Source organism: Gadus macrocephalus, chromosome 4 (assembly GCF_031168955.1).
Source record: "Gadus macrocephalus chromosome 4, ASM3116895v1".
NCBI lineage: Eukaryota > Metazoa > Chordata > Actinopteri > Gadiformes > Gadidae > Gadus > Gadus macrocephalus.
In genome coordinates, this window is record NC_082385.1 from 1910623 (window position 1) to 1929738 (window position 19116).

At 45.1% G+C, this 19116-nt stretch overlaps 2 protein-coding genes across 3 annotated transcripts in view; both read left to right on the top strand.

The window, feature by feature from the left end:
• Nucleotides 1–19116, top strand: part of LOC132455604 (uncharacterized) — a 174763-nt gene that overhangs the window by 123785 nt on the left and 31862 nt on the right. Inside the window, exon 21 of the mRNA XM_060049494.1 lies at nucleotides 14526–14642. Within this exon, the coding sequence (XP_059905477.1) occupies nucleotides 14526–14642 (117 nt within the window). The remainder of the gene's footprint in view (nucleotides 1–14525; nucleotides 14643–19116) is intronic.
• LOC132455609 (E3 ubiquitin/ISG15 ligase TRIM25-like) overlaps nucleotides 6960–19116 on the top strand; it is a 35273-nt gene continuing 23116 nt past the window's right edge. Inside the window, exon 1 of one of the 2 annotated variants that reach the window (XM_060049500.1) lies at nucleotides 6960–7237. The gene's annotated coding sequence lies outside the window, so the exon portion shown is untranslated. The remainder of the gene's footprint in view (nucleotides 7238–19116) is intronic. The other variant, XM_060049501.1, reaches the window with a different exon arrangement.

Here is a 19116-nt window from a genome sequence, read left to right on the forward strand (position 1 = left end):
GTCAAAACTGATTAAATATATCATAAATCTTCTTACATACATACATCTTTGGAAAATAGTTTGCACCAATGGCGCCGTCTTGTGGCGATCTCACGTCACTGCAGTTATATTCTTACTTTTTATAGTGTGTGGATGCGTGTGTGTGCAATGTGCATGTGTGTCCGCATGCGTGCGACCTTCCCGTCTGCGCGCAAAGGGACGAATAAGGACCATTTAATGACCCACCGCATGAAATATTAGTCGACAGACGCACACAGTGGCGCAAAAAGTGGGTATGCACTATATGTGGCGCATAGGGGCACCGCAACAGAGGGGGCGCCAAAGCGATGGAAGTAAAAAACTTTGAGTCGGCATTTTCTGTTTTTAACAGCGTTTGTGTATTAGAGGGACGTCACTGATAAGGCGCCCCCCCGCTCCTTCGCCTCCCTCCCCCCTCCTCCGCACACGGCGCTCCAGTGGGCGCCCCCTCGAACACGCCCTGGAGGCGAGCACCAGAGTGTCTTCATTTGAACCGTATCGTCGTCTGATGACACGTACCTCAATATGGAGAGGCAGGAGAAAGGAGAATTGGGAAGGAGAAAGGCTGCGCAGGGATGAAAGAAAGCTTTTCAAAGTGGTTGAAAGACAGTCGTTTTTATATCAGTGTATCAAGGGGAGGCTTGTAAATATTCAGGTTAGCTAATCTTCTACTAGTAAAACAACAGGTTACTGTTGTCTTGCAACTGTGTACTGATCAGAATGGAGCCTACAATATAACGGATCATAACAAGAAAAATAAAAGATCTTGTTTGTGGTTATTTTGATTTACTTCCAATCTCTGTGCAAGTCTTTGTTTTATGTCAATAGAACCAGTAAAAACGGAGTTATAAAGTTGATACTTTATAACTCCGCTAATCATCCAAAAGTTAATAATCCCTAAAAAAATGAAAATATTATTATCGTATCTGAATTGAGACTGAATCGTTCTACACAGTATTGCGATGCATCGAAGAACCGATTATTTTCCCCAGCCCCAATTGGTTTACTGTAGGGTACTCCAACAGTTCTAACAGTTTCTATTGTTTTGCATGTAAGCCTTTTGGTGAAGCTAGAGTTGCTGACACGCGCCTTGTGGTGGGGTATAATAACTGGCAGTGTCTTTCAAAGATACTGAAGCACCATGAAAGAAGTGGTTACCACATAAATGCTTATCTGATGTGGAAAGAATTGGCATCCCGCTTATGCCTAGGTAAAATTATTGATAGCCAATTGCAGAGAGCCTGTTGACTCGAGTGATCGACTACTCTTCCTTGCAGAAAGAAACCTGCCACTGAGGGGGACAAAATGCAGTTAGGAAATCCTAGAAATGGACATTTTCTGGGTATCCTTGATCTCATAGCACGGTATGATGTGACAGAGCATCTTAGAAAGGCTGCCACTAAAAAAAACACCGGATATCTGTCCTGGCTCCTGGTGCACTCAAAATGATTTTTTTGATTCAATATCAGAGTGTGTTTTCGGTCAAATTTGTGCCCAGATCAAAGAGGGGGGGGGGGGGGGGGCACCTGCTATGTGTCTGCATACCCCCCAGAAAGTAGGCAGTTGCGCCCCTGTCCCCACTCCCTCGCTGCCCAGCACGGCCAGTTTGATGTCATTCATGTCCGCGTCCAACCGTTAGTTTCGATAACCGCAAACTAAATACCAACACTTAACGTCCTGCAGAATACAATAAAACAAACGATTTCTAAAATTAGTTGAGCATTCTTTGACGCTTTAAAAACGACAGAAGACATATAACAGCCTACACGCAACACAGACCCACTGTCCGGGGTCTGGGCCAGACTGCACTGAGCGCTCGCTTCTCGGAGCGCTTCGGGGCTTTTCTCAGTGCGTGTGACGTCACCGCCCAGCCCACATGGGCAGGATGACCCACGTGGGCAGGACCGTCCACACTACCATGGACCTATTATTGTATGCAGGCCCCCAGGAGCAGTGCATACTTCTGCGATCCACCAGTGCTCAGCGGCCAAGCCTGGTATTGCAGCGGTTAAAGCGGGCTGTGGACGGGTCCCTCGATTCCCATAAGTAGAGGGGGCCCATAAGTAGATATCTCTGTTCAGTCCAATACAAATGGGGAACAGGAATGTGTCCAAGAAATGTGTGGATATCAATCAAATAAACATAATTATCTTTATACCATGTACCAATAAAATAAATTTAAGTTTTCTCTTTTCAAATAGCCACCTCGTTTTTTTAGCTGTTTTATTTATTTATTGTTTGCAGGAGAAGAAGGGATGGGCAGCTGAAAGGAGTCGTAGAGAAGCAAATGTTGTTTCGGCCCGGCATCTGAGAGGGCTCAGTGCACAGCTCGGTTAACTGGTCGTGTCCGAGGTTTTTCCTTTTACCTAACATGAATGACGTTGATGGTTTTTAGGCACTGTGTAGACTTTCTAGCGCTTAAAGCCGCCGAGGGATGTGTAGACAGACCTCTTGCTTATGATGCTACAATGCTAGACAACGAGAATATTTCTGCATCCGTCACGTCAGGCACTAGGGCGTGGCTGGCTCCCATGATGTGGAAGCAAATCCCTCCTTGATGTGGCCCTGCGCCATTGAGCAGTTTTCATAGAAATTAATTGGCGCCATTTTTTAATCCGCTGTCCTTTCTTTAATAGGTCCATGCTGTATACAGCTGATGGTTCATGTTGTGTTCTTGAATCTTGAGACGCCAGCCTTCCGAGTCGGAAGTCGGAAAATCTCCCAGCTTTCTTGCGGCACTCCTCGGAGGCACGCCCCCTATTTGTCTTTCATCCCTTCGGATTCTGAGAGTAGACCGAGGCTGTTTCCCAATGTGAAGGAAGCATGCTGAACTGCTGCCCTTATAAGGACGCTAGATCATAGAACGCAGACAAGCACTGTTCCAATGTGGAGAACAATCGGAAATTCACGCCCTTTTCGCATCCTTTATTTTGGAGAATTCCACGATTTTTCATGGATGCATCGATGGATCCTCAACGAGGTAAAATACCCACAATCCTTTGCGTTCACACACTGCGCGGTATATTTAAAAATTGCGCACAGAAAGCAACAAACATTGCTTTACACAAGTGAAGTTATTTGAACGTTTCAGAAATATTTTGTGCCATATTGCTTTTATAGATTAATCATGTAAATGCAAAAAAACTTTCCTGTGCGATTTCTTTCAAATGTTTTTGCAACGTAATGATAGGCTATATTTTGCATGGATTGATTTGTTTTAAGCAGGTGGTGTTTAAACAAACTACTGTCGCCAATAATAATTTCAACAATTCAAATATTTAAATATTCAACACTTGAGCAATATTAAAAAGCAGAAGCGGAAGCGCTTCCACACTAGCAAGTCGTTCCAAACTCTGAACGCTACAAAAACTAGCACTTTAGCATCACCATAGGATGCGACAGTGACCTGGTTGTGCATACGTACCTGCATTTGTATGTGTGTGTGTGTCTGTTTGGTTGTCTGGATTATATAGGATGTAGCAAGCAAGTGATAACCAGTGATAACCAGATAAGTGAAAACCGCGAGCTGCAGACCATCATGGGTGAGAAGGTGATGCAGGCGCATTAAACGACGACGGGGAGAGATGGTGCGATATACGAGAAAGACGCAGAGGAACTTTCCTTACGAGAAGCTGCGTCTAAACCAGCTTGGCAGTCTAAAAAGCAAGACGTATGTTGGGAGGCGGTACCGAAGTGGAAATTTAACCCCTCTAACGCATGAGCCGCTTTTTTTCGTTATTGGTGGGGACATTTCAGTCGTCATTTGACAATGGTGGGGACACGTCCTTAGGTCCCCAGGCAAATCTACGCCCTTGACCACGTTGGTCATTTTAATGTTGATTTTAAATGCTCTTACACACTTGATTACATTGCTACTTTATGGTCCCCAATTGATGCATTACACGGTCTTATTACATAGTCTTGCTGTGTATACAATAAAATGTAAAGTTGTGTTGTTCGTTTTGGAGCTGGTTTGCTAAAGAGGCTAATGTAGAAAACAATAAACAATGACTTGCGAATTTCATGACACAATCAGAAAGTCGCACTGGAACGCTATAAATGCTCCGAGACCGGAAATGACGTCAAAAGTGCAACTGGGAAGGCTGGCGGCCGAGGATTCAGGAACACACCATGAGTTGACAGAGGTCAGAGCTCTCTGTCCATGCTTCATATTTTAATAAGCTAATTATTATTCATCACTGAGTGATGTCATTGATCAGCCGCCTATAAGAGGTTAGTCTGGGAGGAACAGGGAGGGGAACTGGTCCAACAGGAAGAAGACTAATGCCGCTTTTCCACCGCACATGTAGCTCGACTCGACACGACACGACTCGACACGACTCGACACAGTAGCAGCGTGGGTCCTTTTCCACCGCATATAGTACCTCCGGGACGTGGGCGGGGTCGGCTGCGCGAAAGGGCCGTGACGTATTTTTGTACGCGACGCAAACAACACCTACGTAACCCACACATGGACAGAACAACAATGGAGAACATCGATGCGATGGTATTCGTGTTCGTATTATTAGCTGGCATGTTGAAGAAGTGGAATATGTTGGCTGCGGCGCTGCTATGGCTGTTACCAGCATGGTTGCCATGTCGCTCTCGTGACTTCGTCACACTCTCTGGCCAATCAGTGGCCGGCCGTCTGCCGACGTCACCTTTTAGCATCGGCTCAGCCGCTTGGAACCTAGAGCGAGGCGGTACTAGAAAAAGCAGCCACTTCAGGTACCAGATACCATGTTTTCGCGGTGGAAACGCAAAAAAGGCGAGCTGAGTCGAGTCGAGTCGAGTCGTGTCGAGCTGGTACCATGCAGTGGAAAAGCGGCATAAGATACTGTAGTCCACTGTAGTCTTATCCGGGATGGATCATAAATATGAATAACTTTGAATCTTATCAATAGGTTGATCATTTTTAAGATTCCTGCTCTGTGGAATGCTACCTGTTAGACTGTGGGCATTAGGGATCAAACCCAGAACCTTCCAACCTGGAGTCAAGCATCAGGTTGACATTAATAATGACTGTTTCTTCTTGTGTCTTCTTTTGTCCTTGGGAGACTTTAAAGGTACTTGGGACAGAATGAACTCTTGTTATATTTGCAGTGCGGTATAATGATTGCATTATTTAGACACTAACCACATCTTGGTTACTGAAGGCGGTTAAACGTCATCATGTACTGGGTCCTGTTCTCTGTGGGCCTGCATCACAGATCTGGGTGTGATTTCATACCACATGAGGAAGTCTATATATGGTCCTGCCTTAAGAGTGGTTTAACCAGCACAGTGAGCAGTTGGTATGATATCCGCAAGTTGAACTTGATCAGACACGTTTGAAGCCCTTTGAGGCCTTCTGTGTGGATGATGAATGGTTATTAAATAGTGCAATAGAAACGTCCGGGAAGCATCTCCACATCTTTCCCCTCCTTGAGAATGAGAGGGTCTATGAATCTGCGTCTAGGAAAAAACACCCTGCCTCCCGTCCCAAGTTAACAGAGACAACAGCGCCCTGTGACCGTAAATACGCAGCTCATATAAAATCTGAGTCTGGGAGGAGTATGACCTCGGAGGGGAACTGGTCCAACTGGTTGGTTCATCATTTCCTTGTCACGAGTCGGACGGTTTGGTGTGGCTCACTTCATCACAGCAGGAAGACGACGAAGGTACTGTAGTCCACTCGTATCCGTGAAGATCATAAATATGAAAAACTTTGAATCTTATCAATAGGTTGATGATATGTGTAGATACATCATCTAATCCCAATGTCAAGTGGAAAGCCAAGAAACTCAATAGAAAATGTTAACTTATTTTATCTATAATTCAGATTTCTCGGCAAGGTGGTGTAATAATACAGTGGTAAGAATACGTTTATTTACCCATGCTAAAGTTTACTAAAAAGAGGAATAAAAAAATCATCTTTTGGATATTGATCTTAATGCCTTAATTAAACAAATGTGGAAAAATCCAACCTTTTAGGCCACCAATTTTCTTTGTGAATGAATAATGTATTGTGAATAAATAAATGTTCTTCATTCAAATTCAGGGTGCATAAGTATAGCGACCCCTATGTTAAATTCCCATAGAGGCAGGCAGATGTTTATTTTGAAAGGCCATTTAGTTATTGGATCCTGGATCGATGCATCCTGATAAAGTCAACTAGGCCTTTAAAATAGCCCCACATCATCGCATACCCTTCACCATACCTAGAGACTGGCATGGAACACAAGAGTATATAAACTGGAACACTATAAATGCTCAGAGACCGGAAATTATGTCAAAAGTGCAACTCGGAAGACTGGCGTCCGAGAATTCAGGAACACACCATGAGTTGACAGAGGTCAGAGCTCTCTGTCCATGCTTCATATTTTTATAAACTGATTATTATTCATAAGAGGTTAGTCTGGGAGGAGTATGAACTGGGAGGGGAACTGGTCCAACAGGAAGAAGACTGAGATACTGCAGTCCGCTCTTATCACTATGTTGATCATTTTTAAGATTCCTGCTGTGTAGAATGCTCCCTGTTAGACTGTGGGCATCGAACCCAGAACCTTCCAGCCTGGAGTCAAGCGTCAGGTTGACGTTAATAATGACCTTTTCTTCTTGTGTCTTCTTGCGTCCTTGGGAGACTTTAAAGCTACTTGGGACAGTATGACCTGTTGTTATATTTGCAGTGCGGTATAATGATTACATTATTTAGACACTAACAACATCTTGGTTACTGAAGGCGGTTAAACGTCATCATGTACTGGGTCCTGTTCTCTGTGGGCCTGCATCACAGATCTGGGTGTGATTTCATACCACAAGTCTATGTATGGTCCTGCCTTCATAGCGGTTTAACCAGCACAGGGAGCAGTTGGTATGATATCCGCAAGTTGAACTTGATCAGACACGTTTGAAGCCCTTTGAGGCATTCTGTGTGGATGATGAATGGTTATTAAATAGTGCAATAGAAACGTCCGGGAAGCATCTCCACAGCTTTCCCCTCCTTGTGAATGAGAGGGTCTATGAATCTGCGTCTAGGGAAAAACACCCTGCCTCTCGTCCAAAGTTAACAGAGACAACAGCGCCCAGTGACCGTAAATACGCAGCTCATATAAAATCAGAGTCTGGGAGGAGTTTGACCTCGGAGGGGAACTGGTCCAACTGGTTGGTTCATCATTTCCTTGTTATGAGTCGGACGGTTTGGTGTGGCTCACTTCATCACAGCAGGAAGACGACGAAGGTACTGTAGTCCACTCTGATCCCTGATAGAACATTAATATGAATAACTTTGAATCGTATCAATAGGTTGATGACAATTGTTGAGAGGTCATTAAGGAGCTGGTATGGTTGGTCGGTAGAGACAGGTCATTATGGATCAGGAAGGGGTTAGTCAGTACAGAGACAGGTCATTATGGATCAGGTAGGGGTAGTCAGTACAGAGACGGGTCATTAAGGAGCAGGTACAGGTTAGACAGTACAGAGACAGGTCCTTAAGGAGCAGGTAGGGGTTAGACAGTACAGAGACAGGTCATTAAGGAGCAGGAAGGGGTGAGACAGTACAGAGACAGGTCATTAAGGAGCAGGTAGGGGTTAGACAGTACAGAGACAGGTCATTAAGGAGCAGGTAGGGGTTAGACAGTACAGAGACAGGTCATTAAGGAGCAGGTAGGGGTTAGACAGTACAGAGACAGGTCATTAAGGAGCAGGTAGGGGTTAGACAGTACAGAGACAGGTCATTAAGGAGCAGGTAGGGGTTAGACAGTACAGAGACAGGTCATTATGGAGCAGGTAGGGGTTAGACAGTACAGAGACAGGTCATTAAGGAGCAGGTAGGGGTTAGACAGTACAGAGACAGGTCATTAAGGAGCAGGTAGGGGTTAGACAGTACAGAGACAGGTCATTAAGGAGCAGGTAGGGGTTAGACAGTACAGAGACAGGTCAATGAGGAGCAGGTAGGGGTTAGACAGTACAGAGACAGGTCAGTAAGGAGCAGGTAGGGGTTGGGGTCTTCTTGAAGACCCCAGACATTGGGGATTGCACTCAGAACCTTTCAGCTAGGAGTCAAGCATCCAGTGACCCTGGATGACTTTAACGCTAGGCATCAGGTTAGGTAGTATCTGTGAAAACCTGTTGTTATTGTTGCAGTTATTATTTATATTTGTACGACCCATATCTCAACCTCTGAGTGGTAAAACGTTTTCAAATTTTGCTGTCCCTCTCACTTAGATCTCGAAAAAGATTGGTGCAGAGATTCCCATAGGGGGCGCTATAACTTGTTCTTAGTTAAAAACTCTGTCTGGCCGCCCGATGCATAAAACATTCTGAACCTGTGTGATCAGGCCTTATTTCGAATGCCAAAATGCTACTTTGACCCATAATGTCCGTCAGGATGATTGTGCTGTAAATTGAAAACTTCAGAAATCTTCTCAGAATCCAACAGAAATCGAAATGAATCGTCAACAATTCAACCACAATTTTCTATGCTCAAGCTTCCTGAATTTAACCTTTCTGAGGGGGAAAAAATAATGAGTTAGCTTTCTCTCTTTTCTGAAAATCTCTGAGTACCCCCTGCAGTACTCCAAAGTACCCCTAAGGGTACACATACCGCCATTTGAGACCCACTGGCTTAGTGGACGTCATGATACCCAAAGGCAGTTCTATATGGAACATTGTAATTCTGGAACAAGACACTTGGACCAGGGGAATGTATGGGAGACCGGCGATGAAATCTTATAACGTAAATTCCTCAAATCACGAGGCATCGAGTCAGGTGATCATATGTGTAGATACATCATCTAATCCCACTGTCAAGTGGAAAGCCAAGAAACTCAATAAAATATGTAAGCTTATTTTATCTACATTTCAGATTTACGGCAAGGTGGTTTAATAATACAGTGGTAAGAATACTTTTACGCACCCAGCTGTTAGTTAGCCTAATGATTTCTCACTGCAAATCAAACCAGCTAATAGGCTAACTGAAATAAAACCATGGAAATATGCCAATTCATTCATTCACAAAGAAAATTGGTGGCCTAAAAGGTTGGAACTTTAGCATGGGTGCATAAACTTATCTTACCACTGTACATATTTATTGATTTGTTTCCATTAGCGATAGTTGGAGCACATTACGTTGGGGAGTTCAAAGTTTTGAATGTTTGCCTACCAGTAAGCAAACAGGCAAAAACATTCAATCGTGAACTAAATTGGCAATGCCTGTAGGAGAATGGTTCTCTGCTCACTAAATGCAACCAACCTGTCCGTCAGGAATACTGAAGGAATAAACATAGAAAAAGTATTCAACGGTGGATTGTAAAGGTACTTTCTCGTCTAACTTGTTTGGAAGTTACAGTCAACTGTCGAAAAGTCGCTTGGAACCATTTCCTTGACACACCTTATAAAGAACATAACTGACAGTCATAGCAAGGCAATAATCATGGCAGATTTATTTTTCTATATTTTTTTGTTTTAAGGTATTGACAGTGTAAATGCTCGTAATGGCCGTCCCGATTGATAAAACAATCTGAAACTTGGTGTACAGGTCTTATTTAGCATCCTGAACCAATCTCAGATTTATGCAAAAAAAGCAATATTTACATGAGTCATACTTGAGGGATTAACTAACTGGGTCACATAGAAGCCACCCTCCTGAACTGAGGTCAAAAAAATGAGGTCACAGCGTCAATTACAGTAATTGCAGACTAAAAATATGCTGACATTTACATCTGTAAAATACACATGTCATTTTGGGGTTATTATTACTATACTATAGGCTACTATATTTAATTCATAACGATTCATCGTTATTAAATACTTCCCATGTTGTAGATAAGTGTGGCTTTGTGTCATCTGGATAATTTTGTATTTGACGCTCTAGATAGCTCCCCGGGAGAGAAAAAGATTTAGAACGATTCAGCATTATTAAATACTTCTCATGTTTTAAACAAAATGTGGCTTTGAGTCAGGTGATCATATGTGTAGATACATAATCTAATTCCAATGTCAAGTGGAAAGCCAAGAAACTCAATAGAAAATGTAGACCTTTATATCCACATTTCAGATTATATGGCAAGGTGGTTTAATAATACCGTGGTAAGAATAAGTTTATGCACCCATGCTAAAGTTGACATAAAAGAGGTATAAACAAATAATCTTTTGAATGTTCTTAATGCCTTACTTAAACAAATGAGGAAAGATCCAACCTTTTGGGCCACTATTTTCCTTTGTGAATGAATTATGTATCGTAAATAAATAAATGTTCTTCATTCAAATACAAGGTGCATAAGTATAGGAACCCCTATGCTAAATTCCCATAAAGGCAGGCAGATTTTTATTTTTAAAGGCCATTTAGTCCGTCAGGAATCCTGAAGTAATAAACGTAGCAAAAGTATTCAAAGACTGAATGTGAAGGTACTATCTACGCCTAACTTGTTTTGAAGTTACATTCAACCGTCCCTTGGAACCAATTCCTCATCACATTACAAAGAATATAACTGACAGTCATAGCAAGGCAATAATTAAGGCAGATTTATGTTTCTAGATTTTTTTATTTTAAGGTATTCACAATGTAAATACTCGTTATGGCCATCCCGATGGATAAAACATTCTGAAACTTGGTGTACACTTATTACACTTGAGGGGTTAACTAACTGGGTCAAATAGAAGCCACCCCCCTGAACTGAGGTCAAAAAAATGAGGTCACAGCGTAAATTACTGTAATTGTAGACTAAAGAAATGCTGTCATTTACATCTGTAAAATACACATGTCCATTTGTGGTTATTATTACTATAGTATAAGCTACTTTATTTAATTTATAACGATTCAGCATTATTCAATACTTCCCATGTTGTTGATAAGTGTTGCTTTGTGTCATTTGGATAACGTTGTATTTGACGCTCTAGATAGCTTACAGGGACAGAAAAAGAGCTTCCTTGTTAACGCCTCTCTCCGACCTCTGGACGTGTAGCGTTGTGACGTCAAATGTTTCAGCTGGGCAGGAATCAGAGACCGCTAACCCCATGCTCACGTGGTTTAGATCCATACGTACCTTAATTTAGACAAATTATAGAAATGTGTTTTGAGAGTGAATTATTGCTTGAAATGGAATGAAAAGTGGAGGCATGTCTTTCTGTCTGGGGACAAAGAACAACACTTGATGAATTTAATAGTCAGATACAGGTTTACTGTAATTCTCATTATAAGGTGAGTCCACCAGGTTTACTGAAATCCTCATTATAAGGTGACCCTACCAGGTTTACTGTAATCCTCATTATAAGGCGAGTCCACCAGGTTTACTGTAATCCTCATTATAAGGTGAATCAACCAGGTTTACTGTAATCCTCATTATAAGGTGAGGCCACCAGGTTTACTGTAATCCTCATTATAAGGTGAATCAACCAGGTTTACTGTAATCCTCATTATAGGGTGAATCAACCAGGTTTACTGTTATCCTCATTATAAAGTGAGGCCACCAGGTTTACTGTAATGTAATCCTCATTATAAGGTGAGGCCACCAGGTTTACTGTACTCCTCATTATAAGGTGAGGCTACCAGGTTTACTGTAATCCTCATTATAAGGTGAGGCCACCAGGTTTACTGTACTCCTCATTATAAGGTGAGGCTACCAGGTTTACTGTAATCCTCATTATAAGATGAGGCCACCAGGTTTACTGTAATCCTCATTATAAGGTGAGGCCACCAGGTTTACTGTAATCCTCATTATAAGGTGAGTACACCAGGTTTACTGTAATCCTCATTGATGCTGTTGGCAGGGCGCAATGTTGAAGATTTCTGATTGAAACGAGGAATATACAATATTAAAAACACTTGCATCAGAACTAAGAGTTTAAACCTTCTTTGAACCATTAATATACAAGTTAGATACAAGACTTACTTGTTCAGAGTTCACCCATACTCTGCAGGACTTCCCCGCGTCTGCTGAATGGCCACAATGTAAATGTAATAATAATGCAATGTTTTAAAACTTGATCAAACATGTTTTCTAGGATTGGCCTCTGCTACTTCCGGGTCTGAAGAGGACTTCCGTCTGGAAGACCGTATGTGTAAGAAACACAACTGACTTCTGGACTTCTGCCAGACTGACCAGGAGAGATTGTGTGTGTGTGTGTGTGTGTGTGTGTGTGTGTGTGTGTGTGTGTGTGTGTGTGTGTGTGTGTGTGTGTGTGTGTGTGTGTGTGTGTGTGTTGTGCACAATGACGGACCACAAGTCCCATCCTCAAAATGTGGAATATGAAGGGATTATGGCCCAGCTTGGGAAGAAGCAGGCTGAGTTTCAGCAGATGATCCAGGAGAGACAAAAAAAGAGTCAGGACATCAATGACACAGTGAAACTGAGCAAAGCAAAAGCAGACAAAGAGATGGTCCATGGTGGGGAGATCCTCACTGCTCTGAAGCGCTCTGTTGAAAAGACTCTGGATGATTTCTACCAAACAGTTCAAAAGAAACTAAAATCCAAAGAGAAACAAGCTGTTGACCTCATCAAAGAGCTGGGGCAGGAAATAGGAGATCTGACCAATAGAAGCTCAGAGGTGAAGCAGCTCTCACAAACTAAAGACCCCCTCCAAGTCATCCAGACCTTCAGATCCCTGAAGGATCCTCCAAAAGTCAGGGACTGGACGAAGGTGAAGTTCCGTCCTGCGTCCTACGTAGGGACACTGGACAAGAAGATAAAGAAGCTGGTTGTCCAAGAGCCAACGCTAAAGAAGTGTAAGTGTCTGTTTAGTTTGATTCTTCACAACACACAATAACTATTGGGATGGAAAGTCTTTCCACACAGTAAAGTTCATTCAGATCCTACTGGGAAGGAAGATGATGGCTGACATGTGTCGACCGTCACAATTAACCTTGCTTGTATAAAACCAAACATGTATTACATTGTTATATTATGTATTGGATAATTGGTAATGTTGTGAATATGATCAGACATAATCATGATAAAGATCATGAAGCCAACATCTGGGCTCAGTATTTTGGGTATACTAACATCAACGAGACGGACACAGACTTTACTCTTAACTTATTTATTGACAACCCGTAACCGTGGCTCTCCTGCATAGCGACCGTACATCTAATGGCTAGCTCAGGATAGCTAGCGGTGAGCTACTGCACACAGCGATGGCGCTACTGCCCCTAGTGGTGGGATGGAAGTGTCTCACTCTGCAACAAGACTAACATGTTCTGCTGGGGGCCCCCAACAAATGTCCCGGTACGGGCGTTTCCTTTGTCCCAGTATGGGCGTGTCCTATCACCCAGTATGGGCGAGTCCTTTGTCCCGGTATGGGCGAGTCCTTTGTCCCGGTATGGGCGAGTCCTTTGTCCCGGTATGGGCGAGTCCTTTGTCCCAGTATAGGCGTGTCCTTTGTCCCAATATGGGCGTATCCTATTTCCCAGTATGGGCGTGTCCTTTGTCCCAGTATGGGATGGCTGTCGCCTTGCGTGGGGGCCACCGCCGACGGTGTGTCTGTGTGTGAACAAACCGTTGTCAGTCGCTTTGGATAAAACGTGTGCTTAATGCCGTAAAGGTAAATGTAAAAACATAAAAGCAACGTAATAGGGACTGGCAGACAGCAAGTAGACAGACAGAAAGGCAGACAGGCAGACAGGACGCCAAAGGACAGACAGACAGACAGACAGACAGACAGACAGACAGACAGACAGACAGACAGACAGACAGACAGACAGACAGACAGACAGGACGCACACAGACAGACAGAGAGACAGACAGGCAGACAGGACGCCGAAGGACAGACAGAGAGACAGACAGGCAGACAGGACGCAGACAGACAGACAGACGGACAGAGAAACAGACAGACAGACAGGACGCAGACAGACAGACAGACGGACAGAGAAACAGACAGAAAGACAGACAGGCAGACAGGACGCCGAAGGACAGACAGACGGACAGAGAAACAGACAGACGGACAGGACGCAGACAGACAGACAGGCAGACAGACAGGATGCAGACAGACAGACGCAGACAGTCAGCATGCAGCACGTAGACGCAGACATACATACTACTCTATCGTGACAGTGTGTAGATCTAGACATAGATAGTGTTAGAGTGTATAGATCTAGACACAAACAGTGATAGAGTGTATAGATCTAGATATAGAGAGTGATAGGGTGTGTACATCTAGACATAGAGAGTGATAGAGTGTATAGATATAGAGAGTGATAGGGTGTATAGATCTAGACATAGAGAGTGATAGAGTGTATATCAGACAGGAGGAGGATAGGAAGTCTTCACTACAGTAATTTGTTCGGAACTCAAATAGAATCCACAGAAACATTATGTAGTTGTGTTTGTGTCCAGATCTCCAGTCTACTATGGATGAGGAGAGAGAGGAGGGGGGTGCTAAGACCACTCTGTCTGGGCAACATGGCCGCCGGAGCAAAGCTAAGAGGTAAGAAGAGGATCTCTCTGTCTGTGACTGTTGTCCATCTCAGAGCTCAGCAGTGATACATCATGACTCCATCATTAGTCTGAGTAAAAGCTGTGTGTGTGGTGAAGCCCAGAGCAGCAGCAGAGAGCAGACTCCCCTGGATCCAGCTGTGACTCCTGTGAGAGTGTCCAGTCTATGGATAAACCTGCTGACTTTAAAGATGGACGCCCCTCCAGAGAGGAGAGGTAGGAGTTTCAAACAGACGATGAAAACATACCGGTTGGTTGTTATCAGACTCTACTGATACTGATGTTTAAGTCAGGGGACTATAATAGTGTGTGTGTGTGTGTGTGTGTGTGTGTGTGTGTGTGTGTGTGTGTGTGTGTGTGTGTGTGTGTGTGTGTGTGTGTGTGTGTGTGTGTGTGTGTGTGTGTGTGTGTGTGTGTGTGTGTGTGTGTGTGTGTGTGTGTGTGCTGCTAGATAAAGTGGTTTGAAAATGCAGCCGCAACTAATGTTGTGTAGAATGAGATGAGACAGCAGATGATGAAGGTGAATGTTTCAACATGCTGCTCTCACTTTGATTCCCACCCAGTGCGGAGCACGGTGGAGTGTTGAGGCAGAAACCAATTCCACAGAGATGTAAGTATCTGTTTGATTCATCACAACACACACTCACTATTGAGATGGAAAGTCCATCCACACAGCAGGAAGTGAGATCAGATCCTTATGGGAATGAAGATGATGGCCGACATCATGTATCTTACGTATATTAATACTGTCGACCGTCACAATTAAACCTGCTTGTATAAAACCCAGCAGGTATTACATTGTTATATTATGAAATGGATTTTTAGTAATGTTGTGATTATGATCAGACATAATTAGGGATGGGAATTGATAATAATTTCACGATTCCGATTCCGCTTATCGATCCGATTCCTTATCATTTCTCTTATCGATCTCATTGGGTGAGAAAACAAGTATAAATGTGTTTGTTTGTATTAAATCTCTTTAATATCTGATCAGAAGTGCTTCTAGTATTAGGAAATTGTACATTTTCAAATCAATTGGTCTAGACGAAAAAATATATGTTTGGCTTTTTAGGCCCAAATGCCATCATTATGTGCCATACAACTAAAAACACAGACTGAAAACAGCCAAGTAAGAACTTGTGCCTTTTGGAATGCTAACAGTGCTCATTTGCATTCAACTTGTAACAAAATTCAACTGACATAAACAAAATGAAGCATTGATTAGACAGAGATTTAATAGATGGGCCTACCTAATAAACCGTTGGAACACACAAGACCGGAAACCATAGCAACGCCGGTAAACAAACCCCGAGAAGCCCAATCCCTATGAGAGCTCCCCGCGCTACGAACATCCGGAGGCGCACAGAGCTTTTGGCCGTGATATTATGCAAACAAATATTATATTATGTACTATTATATTATATATAGAGCTCCGGGAGTCGCAAACGGCAACATTCACTTTCTCCTCCATGCTGCAGTTCACCCCGGACTGCACTGCACTGAGTTTGACGGCTGAACGCTGATTGGCTGTTACGTTACACATGTCACTCAGTTGTCACGCTGTTGAACGCTGATTGGCTGTCATCACAACAAAAACTTTTGTCGCCGTTTTTCTCCCGCGAAAAATTCCCCCTTATACGCGTCTCTACGTTCACTTTGTATGGGATCTTGTCGCCCTGTCGCGTTTGGTTTGAACGCACAATGCGATTCTTCCTCGGCGGTGACATGTTTGCCGCCTTCTGAACCAAATCAAAGCAGCGTGTGTGTGACGTCACGACGCATTTGCCGCGACCGGAACCGATAAGCGGAATTGTTAAGCAGGCTTGCTAATGATTCCAAGGAATCGGTTGACTCGGAACCGGTTCTGAACAAGAACCGGTTCTCGATTCCCATCCCTAGACATAATCATGATAATGATCATGAAAATAACATCTGGTCTCAGACTGTAGTATTTTGGGTATACGAACAATAATTAGACGGAAACGGACATTACTCTTTTCTAATTTATTGACAACCCGTAGCTGTAGCTCTTCCGCATAGCGACCGTATATCCACTGGCTAGCTCAGGATTGCTAGCGGTGAGCTACTGTGCACAGCGATGGAATTACTGCCCCTAGTGGTGGGATGTAAGTATCCCACTCTGCAACAAGACTAACATATTCTGCTGGGGGCCCACAACAAAAGTCCCAGAATGGGCGTGTCCTTTGTCCAAGTATGGGTGTGTCCTAAGGCCCAGTATAGGCGTGTCCTTTGACGTAGTATGGGCGTGTCCTTTCCCCCAGAATGGGTGTGTCCTTTGTCCCAGTATGGGCGTGTCCTTTGCTCGGTAAGGGCGTGTCCTTTGTCCCGGTATGGGCGTGTCCTTGGTCCCGGTATGGGCGTGTCCTTGGTCCCGGTATGGGCGTGTCCTTTGTCCCAGTATTGGAGTGTCCTATGTCCCAGTATGGGCGTGTCCTTTGTCCCAATATTGGAGTGTCCTATGTCCCAGTATGGGCGTGTACTTTGTCTCCGTATGGGCGTGTCTTTCCCCCCAGTATGGGCGTGTCCTTTGTCCCTGTATGGGCTTGGCCTTTGTCTGATACCGCCCATCCGTGTTCCTTCATTTCAAGAGTTTCACACTTATATCTGCGTGCGGACGTGGAGATGGGTTGTGACATACGATTGGTTACCAGGCGGCCAATGTGCCCCTTCTAATTCTAATTAATTAAAAGATACATTATTTATTGTTTCTCGGCGACCCGGTATCACGTGAATCACGACCCGGTAACACGTGAAGCGACCCGGTAACACGTGAAGCGACCCGGTAACACGTGAAGCGACCCGGTAACACGCATGACCAGGTAACACGCATGACCCGGTACCGGGTCCCAACCTATAGGTTGGGGGCCGCTGCTCTCACCGATGGTTTCAGGGGAGAGGGTCGAAGGAGGCGGGCCGCCGAAGGGGGCGGGTCGCCGAAGGGGGCGGGCCGCCGAAGGGGCGGGCCGCCGAAGGGGGCGGGTCGCCGAAGGGGGCGGGCCGCCGAAGGAGGCGGGCCGCCGAAGGGGGCGGGTCGCCGAAGGGGGCGGGTCGCTGAAGGGGGCGGGCCGCTGAAGCGCTCCGTGGCGGCTCCTCTCCTCAGATTAGCGGGGAGACGATCAGATTAGCAGGGAGATTACAGGAGGCTGAAGCTGTTCATCCTCATCAGATGATAAGACGTCGGCTCAACAAAACAGAAACATCTGAACACTCCCCAGTGTCTCTGAGGTCAGCAGCTCATCATGTCTGGTTCTCCCTCAGATGCCTGTGACCTCACACTGGACCCCAACACGGCCCACAGACTCCTCTCTCTGTCTGAGGACAACAGGAAGGTGACGGTGGTTGGAGAGGACCAGTCGTATCCGGATCACCCAGAGAGATTTGACTTCTGGCACCAGGTGTTGGGTAGAGAGGCTCTGACTGGCCGCTGTTACTGGGAGGTAGAGTGGGAAGGACGGGTTGAGATAGGAGTGACATACAGAGGAATCACAAGGAGAGGACGGGGTGATGACAGCGGGCTTGGAGGGAACAACAAGTCCTGGAGTCTTTATTGCCGTGATGATCGTTACTCTGCTGGGTACAACGATATAGAGAGAGCCCTCCCTCTCCCCCCTGCTGGCTCCACCAGAGTAGGAGTGTATCTGGACCGGCCTGCTGGCTCTCTGTCCTTCTACAGAGTGTCCCCAGGTGGAGGAGGGTCCTCAGACACACTGACACACATCTACACCTTCCAGGCCTCCTTCACCGAGGAGGACCTCCTCCCTGGGGTGTGGTTAGGGAGGGGGGCCTCAGTGTCTCTGTGTCGGTTGTAGACACACAGACACACGCGCACACACACACACACACACACACACACACACACACACACACACACACACACACACACACACACACACAAATGGTGCGTGAGGGGGGCTGGGGGAGGGGGGGGAGAGAGGGAGGGGATGAGGGTGAGGGTGTGGGGGCTGAGGGGAGGGGGAGGGGACTGAGGGTATGGTGAGGAGGGTGTGAGGGTGAGGGGGGGCTGAGGGGGGGGTGAGGGGGCAGAGGGGGGGGGGCAGAGGGTGAGGGTAGGTTCGAGGGGAGGGCAGAGGGTGGGGGGGGTGAGGGGGGGGAATCACTGCTCTCTGGTTGTCCCAGGTTTTACAGTTTTTCTCGATTGTAAACACACAATAAATGGAACTATGCACACAATTCTGACAACTTGAAGCTCATGAATCAACCAGAAGACTCCAGACTGCTAAACTCTAAGCACTATTCCATTGTTTTTACACATATAGAAAATCTAAATCACAATTTTGGAATACTCTAAAGCACACATCTCCTCATTGAGCCCATTTGATTCACCTGGAGACCACTGGCCTTCAGAACGCCACGCCCAATTACCGATTGGTCTCACTCACTGCTCTCCTGTTCAGACTCAACTGGCAAAGCCCTTGACTCATGAGTGAGAGCATAGAGAGGCCTCAGGTGAGCTCTGCTGGGTTGTAGAGGAGCTGCTCTGGCCTGATCAGGATGGGAGGGGGGGTACAGACTGATGTACATGTGTGGGATGGCTCAGCGGGCTGGGTGGGTCTATGTGTTCTCAGATAGTCCAGATGGCACTGCCGTTGGTCCTTTCTGTTATCATGCTCTATGTGGTCATCAAGTTATCTCCCTGTGTGTTTCA